The sequence below is a fragment of the Bos taurus genome, chromosome 6 (assembly GCF_002263795.3).
Source record: "Bos taurus isolate L1 Dominette 01449 registration number 42190680 breed Hereford chromosome 6, ARS-UCD2.0, whole genome shotgun sequence".
Classification (NCBI taxonomy): Eukaryota; Metazoa; Chordata; class Mammalia; order Artiodactyla; family Bovidae; genus Bos; species Bos taurus.
This window is the reverse complement of record NC_037333.1, coordinates 27,003,618-27,016,578: the sequence shown is the minus strand read 5'-3', so window position 1 is coordinate 27,016,578 and position 12,961 is coordinate 27,003,618. Positions and strand designations below refer to the sequence as shown.

The 12,961-nt window shown below is 37.2% G+C and overlaps 1 protein-coding gene across 1 annotated transcript in view; it reads right to left on the bottom strand.

The window, feature by feature from the left end:
* Positions 1–3,489: 3,489 nt before the first annotated feature.
* STPG2 (sperm tail PG-rich repeat containing 2) overlaps positions 3,490–12,961 on the bottom strand; it is a 636,117-nt gene continuing 626,645 nt past the window's right edge. Inside the window, exons 13-14 of the mRNA XM_024993522.2 lie at positions 9,527–9,676; positions 3,490–4,264 (exon numbers count right to left, since the gene is read on the bottom strand). Of these exons, the coding sequence (XP_024849290.1) occupies positions 9,530–9,676 (147 nt within the window). The 3' untranslated portion in view covers positions 3,490–4,264; positions 9,527–9,529. The remainder of the gene's footprint in view (positions 4,265–9,526; positions 9,677–12,961) is intronic.

Sequence of the window (12,961 nt, the reverse complement as noted above, 5' to 3'; positions counted from 1 at the left end):
TACTGGGCTAACTCTCAACGTGGCAAACATTATCCCTAGAAGCCCAACTGCCCTTGAAGGGATACCACCAACAGATGGACTTCTAGCAGGCTTTGTGTGCCTGTCACCCACCCTAGCAGGTTCACTGAGAGATGCTGTTGTTGCACATGTTGCAGGAAACATGGAAGATGAAGACCTGAATATCTAGAGGGATTGGGTTATACAGTATTTCTCTCCAAAGGGCCAGCTATTTTTTGGTTGTCTCTCCAGAAGAGTGTAGAGCCAACATTGTGGGCCTGGACTGGGCTCAGGAAAAGAGCATGAAACAGGAGGGAAGAGGGGAGGGCACAACTTTTGAAAGAATAGTAGTAGTAGTGAAGTCATTCAGTCGTGTCTGACTCTTTGCGACCCCATGGACTGTAGCCCACCAGGGTCCTTGGTCCATGGGATTTTCCAGGCATGAATACTGGAGTGGGTTGCCATTTCCTTCTCCAAGGAATCTTCCCAACCCAGGGATCAAACCCAGGTCTCACATGTTGTAGGCAGACGCTTTACTGTCTGAGCTACCAGGGAAGCCCTTTGAAAATGACATAGCCCAAAGACATAACATAAACTGATTAAAATCTATTGGGTCCAATATGACAGACAAGTCAATTTCACCTAAACCTTGGTTCTCAATCTGCAAGCTAAATAACATACCCAGAGGTGTCAGGACAGTTCCAAGGCACTGTCAAAAGACCAAGGAATAGGTGGTTCCCCAATTGTTGGAATGATCCTCCCACTCATTAGCATATGAAATCACCCAGCCAGTGAAAACTAACCACACCACATTCCATGACCCATACCGCATTCCATTGCCACAGCACTCCGCTCTGTAATGGCCCACACTCTTTGGATTGTGCCTCTCTCCAAATCCGAACAAATCCACCTGTTACCTATTACTGTGTCTCTCACTGATTTTTGCAATGAGACATCAACAGCCTGAGCTTCATTAGGCCCTGAAGCCAGGCACCATGGGTTTTGGCCGGGTTCAAGTCCTGGGAGAGAGGAGCTGAAGGACAGGAGGAAAAAGCAGTGGGAAAAACATGACTCGGAATCCCCTTCATAGCCTGCCAGAAAATCTGCTAAATACCTGACCTGTACTTACAGTTTTCTTTGGCCTGATCCTTGGCACAAAGAAGGTTAAGAAGAGAAGAACTTCAACCTCCTTGGGCAACAGCTACTAAGTAGCCGCTGCCAGATCCCTCAGTTGTACCCACTGCCACTCGCCTGCTCACAGGTGGTTCGAGGAAACAAGAGATTGTAAAGGAATTAAGATTTTGTTAGTCATATGTCCTTCCAGCCATAGGAGCGAGGAGTTCCTACCCCAGCTGGAGGTCTTCTGGAATCTGAGACTGAGGTGCGTCAGTTTTTGCCAAGTTTGTGTTTGCTGCCCTGGTTTCCAGCACACTGGCCTTCTTGTCACTTCCACTGTGCTGGGTTTTCTTTGCATTCAGCTTCCACCGTGGGACCTTTTGCCAAGCTGCACTTTGCTGTGCCTGGCCTTTGCCTCATGGGGGCCAAGCCAACGTTGTTTCAGCCAGGTTAAATCTGAGAAATGGCACCATATATGTCAGGGGAGTTTTTAATTTCCCCAGTTCTGTCTCACTGCAGCAAAAATTTGAAGCGACGGACTGATTGGTTATTACAGCTCAGTTTTATTTGGCAAGCAAAGGAAAATACATCCTCAAGGGATGAGGGCTGGCTGACCCCAAAGCGAAGAGAAGAGAAGCCCACAGTTCAGTTTTGGCTCCACTTTTTACACGTTTCTTTCCCCTCCCCCTGAGCCTTTCGTATGTAAAGTGGGCTAGCCAGGAGGGCTGTTTGTTTCACCTGAGGTTCTCACTTGTGTCCTTGGACCTTCCTTTGTTCTATTTTCAGGGCTTTTCCCTCCTTTGTCTTTTACCCTACCATTCTGGACTCCTTTTTCCTATTCTATCTAAAAGAAGTATACAAAAGATCCCTTTTGTAATAACATTTAATATCCCAAACATTAACATATTAAGCAAAGATTAAATTTGTCAGTAACTCTAAAGGTGAGATATGATTTTTAAAATACCTAAATAAACAAACAAAAAAACCCAAAAAACCCTGCCTCCTCAAAACAAGCTCTATAATCATCAAATAAGAGATGAGTTTCCTCAACAAAACCTAATGTTGACAGTGCTATTTCAACTGAAACAGAGGAAAACGAATTAAAACAAATAAGAAACTTGGTGAAATTGTTGCAAAGGATTAGTTGGAGGGTGGGTAAGAGTCTTTTCCAACTAGTTTTGTTTTTTCAGCTAGTTCTGGTCTAGAAAACTTTTAAAGAATTTAGGATTACAGAGGTAAGGATTGTTTTAAGAGCGGTGACTGGTAACTCTCTCCCACATTCTAAATTTTCATTTTTCTGTTTTTCTTTCATCAACAAATTTTCTTATCTTGTAATATAGAAGTATAGAGTTAAGCCAGAGTCGATAAAAATCATTCTGTAAGTTTTATCTTAAAAGAGTACATGCAAGGGTATCACGACATATGTAATGCTTCAAATGCCTCTAGTCACCTGAATCTTCTGGCACCAGAATTATATTTTATGTGGTTCACGTGACATATAACATGATAACTGCTGAAAAAGCACCATGTGGATAACAGAAACCTTGTAGATTATATAGCTAGAGTTTAACTTCACCACATGAACACCTAAAGGACAATAGAGGTTCCAGGGCTCCATTCCAGGATACAGACCACAGGAGCTGGGGAGTTGTTAGATGGGGAAGCTGTGTTGTTTTATCAACTCATTTACTAATTGTGAAGCAGTGTCTGTGTTTGAAAATTACTGACCTGGCACACCAGCTGCTTTATTTTACAGCCATAGAATAAAAAACTAGGTGATTAAGTAATTCACTTAGGGTTACCTAGCCAGGACATGAGCTCAAGGTTTCCATTCAATTATCAACTTTGTGCTGTTTTCCAAATTCATCAATCCAATGGAAGAACAAGTATTCATAGACCATTTATTCTGGGTTTTATTGTTCCAGTCTTTGATGAGTACTATTAGGTATGCTAGTGGATATATTTTAGGTAAAATTTTCTTAAACCAGAACATACAGAGAGATTTTCAGACATAAATCTTTTGAAATTAGGTTAAATTTTAGGTTATCTGCCTAAGTCCACATTTTTCAAATAAAGTATTTTTTATTGGAGAATATTTGCTTTACAATGTGGTATTGGTTTCTGCCACTTCAAGGGAGAAATAGACCCCCCACCAAAAAAAAAAAAAAAAATTAAGAGGGATTGATCCAAATCCTTATCTCTGATTGCTTTCCAAGATGACGTTAGAGCATTAACCCCAAAAGGCTTGTAAGATAATATTTATCTTCCCCAAATATGTTGGCTACTGAAATTAAATTGTGTTGCCACAATTCAGTCACTTTTTCCTTACTGTCTTGTTTGGACATAACATTTACAAAATGTAAAGCATACTGAATATTCCTTTTATGATTTTTATTCTCCATATTTCTATGTATGTATTATAAGGAAATAAGTAGATAACACACATGAGAACATCATTTACTTTGTTTCAGCATGCCTAGTATTTGGAAGGAGCCAGACATGACTGAGTGACTGAACTGAGTATTTGGAAAATAATTGCATTTTCTGGTCACAGAATGAGATTCTGTACAGTAAAGAAGAAAGGCTTTTCATTAGATGTATTTATCCAGCATTGTATGTTATACGAAAGTCTGCTGCTAAGTTGTGTCAGTCGTATCCGACTCTGTGCGACCCCATAGACAGCAGCCCACCAGGCTCCCCCGTCCCTGGGATTCTCCAGGCAAGAACACTGGAGTGGGTTGCCATTTCCTTCTCCAACGCATGAAAGTGAAAAGTGAAAGTGAAGTCGCTCAGTCGTGTCTGACTCTTAGTGACCCCATGGTCTATAGCCTACCAGGCTCCTCCGTCCATGGGATTCTCGAGGCAAGAGTACTGGAGTGGGGTGCCATTGCCTTCTCCGTTATACGAAAGTAGTAGTAATATATATTCAGAAAGAATGCAACAAATACACACATTGCTTTTGTAATAGGAATTTTTTGAGGAAAATATACAAAATTAAATGTCCTGTAAGAACAGATTTTTCTATTTCTTGAGGTTAGAAGAGCAATTATGTTTCTTTGAGCAGCTGATGGATGACATCATCAAAATGGAATTACTTCTTTGTGAAAGAATGTCAGCTTACCTTTATATTAAAAATACCTTTAGAATATATCTGTGGGAAAAGAAAGGCTGTTTCAGTAAGTGATGTCTCTATTGTACTTCTCAACCTAAGCCAAAATATTCTCTCAGATCGCTCCTCTAGTTACAGTACCTCAAATTTAAAAAGATACAAAAATATCACAAAATACCTTCTCTTCCCCACCTCTCCACCCCACACCCCGGTCCTTCCTGTAAACCAAGATAACTAAGTATGGCTGATACCAAGTAGTTCTCATATCAAAATCATAGCTTTTGTATTGTCCTAATGACTCTGCTGGAGACTCAGGCCAGTTGAAAATATATATTAAAATACATATTATACTTGCACCTGTTTAGATGTTATATCATAATAATTTAATGAGATGAAATAGCAACTAATAGAACAGAAGATGCAACTAAATAAGCTGCTACAACTTTCAAAATGTAATTTGATATACTGATTTATTCACTGATGAATATTTAGGGAATGAAGATCCTTTATAATTGGTTTTCTAATGCACTTGTGGCACATAAGAAACTGTACTACATTTCATCTTAGGATAAATCAGTTTTTTCACTAAGTTTCATGTATATGAGGCTTTGTGCTGCTGCTGCTGCTAAGTCACTTCAGTCGTGTCCGACTCTGTGCAACCCCATAGACGGCAGCCCACCAGGCTCCCCCGTCCCTGGGATTCTCCAGGCAAGAACACTGGAGTGGGTTGCCATTTCCTTCTCCAGTGCATGAAAGCGAAAAGTGAAAATGAAGTCGCTCAGCTGTGCATGTCAAAAACATTTTATGTTCATTTCCATCATGACCAGGAACAATTGAACAAAATGTGGTTATTTGACCCAAGGTAAACCTATGAAGTCCAGAGACTTTGTTCTGGTGATATGACCCTTGCTATTTGGTATCCAATTGGTGATTCTTTCCTAATTTTCAATCATCCAACATTTTCTACTATTATCTAGCTTGTTTCCCCTTCCCCCAGACATGTGTGGAGCTGATACATGAACATGTTAACTCACTCATTTTTCTTTAGAGTTAGTGTAGTGGCTCACCCAAGCATTAAACCCCTCTCTAATTATGAAATACAATTGTCTTTCCTGAAAGTTAACTGAAGGAAAGGGCCTCTAAATGACTCTCAAGTTTTCTGAAATGCAGAATAATTCTGAATGCAACTCTGATGTCTTTTTTTCCTGAGGTTCTCTGGTGGTAATAATGGTAGGAGTATACTTAAACCAAAAAGATATACTTAAACAGAAAAGTCTTTCTGTTCATCTGTAATGGTAATCTTGAACAAGGACTAGACTGCTTTATCTTCTGCAGGTTTATTGCACAAAGGGTTTGGGATTAGGCAGGCATATCTGGGACATGAAAACAGTTTTGAGGAACTTATTTTGTGACACCAAGTATAAAATAATTAAATAACTAAACATATAACCTTAACATGTTCTTTTAGTTTACAATGTGACAATAATAATCTTCTGGGAAATAAATATACAAGGAAGTTGAGAAATACACGTCCTTAAAAATAATGTATAATTTTAGTAGGATGATGAGCATATAGTTACATGTCTAGGAAATATTCTTTTTAAGTATAAATGTTCAGCAAAGACATACGATTTCAAGACCTGTTTGAGTGGTAAAAGGCAAAGAACTTGGCAAACTAAAGTAAAGGAAGAATTTTAGGTATGGCAGAGTAACTTGATGTAAACCAAGTCTCTGAGAAAAATTAGGGAATTTATTTTTGTTTCTATCTAAATCAGGAGAATAGAGAGTGACAGAGGCAGCATGTCTTAAGGGCCTGGAACATGGTGAGCAGGGTGTGGAGGAGACAACACCGAGGCGAGCATTATATTGCCTTGGAGGACTCTTACCTAAGGCTAAGAAGACAGCCTGAAAGTAGACAGAAATCTATGCTGAGATTTTAGGCTTATTAGGTTTTATAGCAACAAATGTTTACTTCAGGTCCGAGATGGCAGGACTTGAGGGGACGAAAGTTCAAAGAAAAGAGAAGATGAAAGTATGGCATTGTCATTTTTTCCCCCTCAAGCCATTATTAAATTTTATTTGCTGGAGGTTTGAGGTCTAAGAAGTAGAGTCAGAAGTCGCAGGTAAAGATCTGGGCAGCTATACACTCTTTGGTAATTTCACAGGATGGAGGAAAAAACACTGGAGGAGGATCTCCAGTGATTATTACTGAATTCCTCTTAGGATCACAGAAAGGTTAAACCCTAGGAATATGGATGATGAGAATTAGATTAATTTTCACAAAAATGGGAATCTCAGTCCTAAACAAACAAAATCTCACACTACAAAAAAAATTATTTGCCCCATATTTAAGGTGCCTGAGAGAAAACAGAAAGATATTCTGTTTGGAAGATAATATGAAAAAAAAAAATCAAATTATCTCTATAATTTTTCACAAGCTATAACCAAAACTTGATCAAACTTATTAAGCATGCCAGGAAATAGAATTAAAAGACAGGAACTAAGAAAATAAACAATATAAGCAGATCCAAAGGTGAATCAGAGTTGGATTCACTTTCATGTATTATGAGCTTAATGAAGAGTAAAATGCTTAACAAATTGTTGGTAAGATGAAGAATCTCACCATATAATTGAAATTTATAAATAATAACCGAATGGAAATCATAGAATTAAAAATATAATTGACATTAAGAATGCAACAGATGTGTTTAACTGCAGATTAGACTATTGAAGAGATGACTAGCGATCTAGAAGAGAGATTGTTAGAAAATATACAGACTGAAGTACAGACAGAAAAAAGGTCTCTAATATAGAAAAGAAATCCAAGACATGACATACAGTAAAGTGATTTAATATCTGTAACTAGTTTCAGAATAAGAAGAGAGAGAAGGTTATAAAATGTGATAAAAGGAATATTTTAACAGATAATACCTGAGAATTTCCCACAACTGATTAAAGGGCGTCAATCCACACAATTCAGAACTTTAGCAAATACCAAGGAGGATTGTAGCAGAGTGAAAAAAAAACCCTAGGTGTATTAGATTAAAATCCATTTTTTAAAATGCATAAAGAAAATTTGTAAAAGTAGTCAGATAAATAAAAGACATACTATATTAAAAGAAAAAAACATTTCATAAAAAGCATGCAGAAGATAATACAATGAAATCTTTCAAGTGCTGAAAGAAAATATGTGTGAACCAGCAATTTTTATCCAGGAAAAATATTCCTCAAAAATAAAGATGAAATAAAAATGTTTCCAGACAAAAACTGAAATGACTCATCAACAGCAAATCTGCATGAATGTGTACATTAAAAGGAGTTCATCAGATAGAAGAATAATGATCCCAAAGAGAAACATAGAAAAGAAAGAATGGAGAGCAATGCAACAGATAAGGGTAAATTTAAATGAATATGACTCAAGAAATGATAATAAGAACAACCCCTTTGGGGTCAAAATAGATATCGAATTGAAAATATGACAATTAGAGCATAAATGGTAAGGCACTAGTTTTAAATGAAATAGCTTTTAAATCTTTGCATTTTAGAGGAAATACTGCATATTAATAACTAATAATGATTATGAGTAAATTTAATGGGCTATTGCTCCCAGTAATAACAAAACATATAACAGAAGCAGAAGTATAATGTGTGAAATGGAATTGAAAATGAAACATTATTGCAGACTTTGTTTTTCAACATAATTTACTGAGAATTTCATTATTCCTAAATATGGATGTTCTAGATCAGCACTGTACAATAGAAATCTAACATGAGCCTATGATCATATTAAACAGATAAAAATAAACACTAAAATAAGCATAATGTAATATTTTTAAAAATATATCTTAATATTCTTTCAACATATAAAATATTTTTAATCAGATATTTTATATTTTTTTGTCAAATTAAGTCTTCAAAATCTGGTGTGCATTCAGACTTGCAGCTCATTTCATATTGAAATAGCCACATTTCACGTGCTTAATATTCACACATGGTTAGTGGCTACCATCATGGGCAATAGTCTGTGGTCTATAATGTAGCAGGAATAAACTTGGATGAATCTATATGAATTAGATCTACTGACCAGTAAGTCATCTAATGATATATTAAACTGTATATTTTATTACTTAAATAACTTTCTGCTTAGAATCTAATTCCCCAGCAATTAATATTATCTTAGTTCTTGAAATATAATGCTAATTGGCAGTATGGATACTGACGTAAAAAAGAATTCTGGAATACAATAATATCAAATTGTTCACACCCAGCCCCTCCCCCAAATCAAAGTCAAAAACACTGTCACAGTCATTATTATATAGTGGAAAATCCAATACGTTGGCCACCTGATGTGAAGAACTGACTCATTAGAAAAGACCCTGATGCTGGGAAAGATTGACGGCAGGAGGAGAAGGGAACGACAGAGGATGAGATGGTTGGATGGCATCACTGACTCAATGGACATGAGTTTGAGTGAGCTCCAGGAGTTGGTGATGGACAGGGAAGCCTGACATTCTGCAGTCCATGGGATCGCAGAGAGTCAGACAGGACTGAGCAACTGAGCTGAACTGATTTGTCTAAATGCAAACTTGCTTGATTGTACAATTTGGTCAACAAAACATAAATGTCAAGAGATGTAATCTCACAATAACTTACTTAAGCATGACCTTAATTTTTAGATTACTTTGTATTAAAAAAGATAAGTTAATTCAAATAAAGCTGGCCACCTTCACCTCATTAAGGAAACTTCAATTGTGGCTTCAAAGGTAAATGAGAAGCATGCTTTATAAAACTGAAAATATAATAGCTCTACTTTTAGCTATTAAAGATTATAGCTTATAAAGCTATAAGATTAGCACTTATTTCTATAAGCATGTAGACTTTACTCAACTATAATCTCTTAATTACTCCGTGTGTGTGTGTGTGTGTGTGTGTGTTAGTAGCTCAGCCGTGTCTGAGTCTATGAGACCCCATGGACTGTAGCCCACCAGTCTTCTCTGTCCATGGGATTCTCCAGGCAAGTATACTGCAGTGGACTGCCATTCCCTCCTCTAGGGGATCTTCCCGACCCAGGGATTGAACCCAGGTCTCCTGCATGGCAGGTGGACTCTTTACCATCTGAGCCACAAGGGAAGCCAAATTACTCCTTCGGCCCATGAATATAAGCAATCTTTAGAAACGGGATGTAAATATATTGCTTTGAAGACAACAAGTCGTCTCACCCAGAGAGTCTGTATGACAGTTAAATTATGGATTGTAAAAATGTACCAGCTGTATGATTCAGTGAGGACAAGCAAGCATACTTACCATTCAGAAGACCCTGCTTGGCTTCCCGGACATTTTTGTTTGTTTTTTTTGTAGTATAAGTGCAGCATCTTCTATCTTAATCGGAGAAGGATTTGGTAGAGTGACATTAAATGTTCTTTTCAGAACAGAATGTCTTAAAAATGGACTGAGCTATGGGTAGTCAAACAAAAGAAAAAACTGTCTTAATTATATTATTCATAAACATAATAATTAAACTATTCATAATAATTTGAAAAAAGTATTATTTTACAAAAATGAATAATGTATTCATTAATGGAAATAAATTTTGTAACATACCTACACCATTTATTAATATCTTACACTAAAAAGGAATTTGGGGATATAATAATTTTAGATTATAATTTAGGTTTACATTATAATTTAGGAATACAATTTAGGTTTTTAGGGTTAATATCTGTAAATGTATGTTAAAGTGTAAAAAAGTTACTAGTCATGAGGTAGACTAAAGTATGTTTAATAGTTTTGCCAAAAATCATATATATTTGAGAGAGACCAAAATCTTGGATGAAATCTTAAACATTTTTAATAAGAAATACATAGATTTTTGCATATATTAATATCACATAAAACTGGCTTAAAACACAACTTTCAAAAAACTAAGATCATGTCATCCAGTCCCATCATTTCATGGCATATAGATGGGGAAACAATGGAAACTGACAGACTTAATTTTCTCGGGCTCCGGAATCACTGTGGATGGGGACTGCACCCATGAGATTAAAAGACACTTGCTTGTTGAAAGTAAAGCTATGACAAACCTAGACAGTGTATTAAAAAGCAGAGACATTACTTTGCCAACAAAGGTCCATCTAGTCAAAGCTATGATTTTTCCAGTAGTCATGTATGGAAGTGAGAGTTGGTCCATAAAGAAGGCTGGGTGCCAAAGAGTTGATGCTTTCAAACTGTTGTGTTGGAGAAGACTCCCGAGAGTCCCTTGAACTGCAAGGCGATCAAACCAGTCAATCCTAAAGGAAATCAACCCTGAATATTCATTGGAAGGACTGATGATGAAGCTGAAGCTCCAATACTTTGGCCACCTGATGTGAAGAGCCAACTCATTGGAAAAGACCCTGATGCTGGGAAAGATTGAAGGCAGGAGGAGAAGGGGACGACAGAGGAGGAGATGGTTGGATGGCATCACTGACTCAATGAACGTGAGTTTGAGCAAGCTCTGGGAGGTGGTCAAGGACAGGGAAGCCCAGTGTGCTGCAGTCCATGGGGTCACAAAGAGTTGGACATGACTGAGCGACTGAACAACAACAAATATCACATAATTTTATTCTGAAAACACATTTTTCTTCCAATGAAACTAGGTGTTGGTTTCTCAGATGTCTTCTCTCAACCTTATCCTTTCATCAAATATTGACTAAATTCTTATCATCTGCCCAAAACTATCTTTCATACTGTAAACATCCAGTAACAAAAGTTCATTTACTTATATTCAGCATTTACATTCCAGTGAAAACATTGAGAAAGACAAAAATTTGAAACAACTCAAAAACTAAAAATCAAATAAACCCCCTAGTGTCTAAGTTTCAACTGCTGTGAGGAATGTCCACTGAATCTCTTGCTAAAAGGAGATGACTGATAAACAAAATTATGGAATTTCACTCAACTGATATGTACTGAGTACCTCAGAGGGGACTGGCAGGGCTTCCCTGCTGGCTCAGACAGTAAAGAACCTGCCTGCAATGTGGGAGACCCAGTTTTGATCCCTGGGTCAGGAGAAGACCGCCTGAAGAAGGAAATGGCAACCCACTCTAGTATTATTACTTGGAGAATTCCATGGACAGAGGAGCCTGGTGAGCTACAGTTCATGGGGTTGCAAAAAGTTGGACACAACTGAGTGACTAACTCACTTTCATGTGACTGGTACCAGTTCTACCATAACCTTATCAACACATATCCTTTTTTTTTTTTTTTTAAATGACCCTGCCAGGAACACTGTATAACTTAGGTATACAAAGAATTTGGGTATTGGGATGAGTAATTAATAAGTAAATGATTTTTGAGAATACTGCATTTCTCACTGTCTACATTCGATAGGAAGATAATTACAGGTTTAGAACTGGTTTCATAAAGAAAGGGTATTTAACAGATCTCAGTGAAAATTTGGACTTGTACACTTGTAATATCTGTGGCATTTGGAAGGTTATTTCCCCCTTTTTGAACCTTGATTTCCTCATTTTTCAAATAGAGAAAATGTTATATACTTTATACAAACTTTATGGTTATATTAATTGAATTAAAGTATGTAAACTAGTCTTTGTTCTTGAGAAGCAGTATAACTCAGCAGTTAAAAGCATGGACTGTCTATCAATCCATCCTTGATATCTGCTTTATTTGTGTCCTTAAGCAACTTATGGGCTTCCCTGGTGGCTCAGATGATAAAGAATGTGCCTGCACTGCAGGAGACCCAGGTTCAATCCCTGGGTTGGGAAGAGTCCCTGGAGAAGGGAATGGCAACACACTCCAGTATTCTTGCCTGGAGAATTCTATGGACAGAGGAGCCTGGTAGGCCATACTCCATGAGGTCATAAGGAGTCAGACATGACTGAGCAACTAACACTTTCACTTTCAAGCAACTTACTTAACTTACTCTTTGGTTTTGACATGTGTTAGATGAAGATGATAAAATAATACCTATTTGACAATATTGTTTTGAGGACTAAATTAATCACAATGTTTAAAGCACATCAAACCTGGCACATCAACACCACTATGTATCAAGTATTATTATTATTACTTATATAGTGTCTTCCCAAAAAGTGAACATTTGCATCAAGTTACTAAAAATAAATATTCTGATATAAAGAGACAGAAAGTTATCTTGTGTAAATGGATTGGAATAATAATCTCTGATGGCTCAGCAGGTAAAGAATCCTCCTGCATTGCAGGAGACATAGGAGATGCAGGTTTGATCTCTGGGTCTGGAAGATCCCCTGGAGGAGGAAATGGCAACCCATTCTAGTATTCTTCCTGGGAAATCCCATGGACAGAAGAGCCTGGTGGGCTACTGTTCTTGGGGTCAGAATGAGTTGGACACGACTGAGCAACTAAGCACAGGACACTATTGATAAAATGTCTATACTACTGAAAGCAGTTCACATATTTAATGCAATCTCTATCAAAATACCCCTGACATTTTTCACAGACTAGAAAGAATAATCCTAAAATTTGTTCTGAACCACAAAAGACCCTGAATAGCCAAAGTTCTCCTGGAAAGAAAAAAAAAAAAAGCTGCATTTACCATGTTCTCTGACTTCTGGCTATACTACAGAGCTATAGTAATCAAAACAGTATGATACTGGCACAAAAAGAGATACATAGTTAAAGAGAACAGAGAGCCCGGAAATAAACCCATGCACTTATGGTCAATCTATGACAAAAGAAGTAAGAATATACAATGAGGAA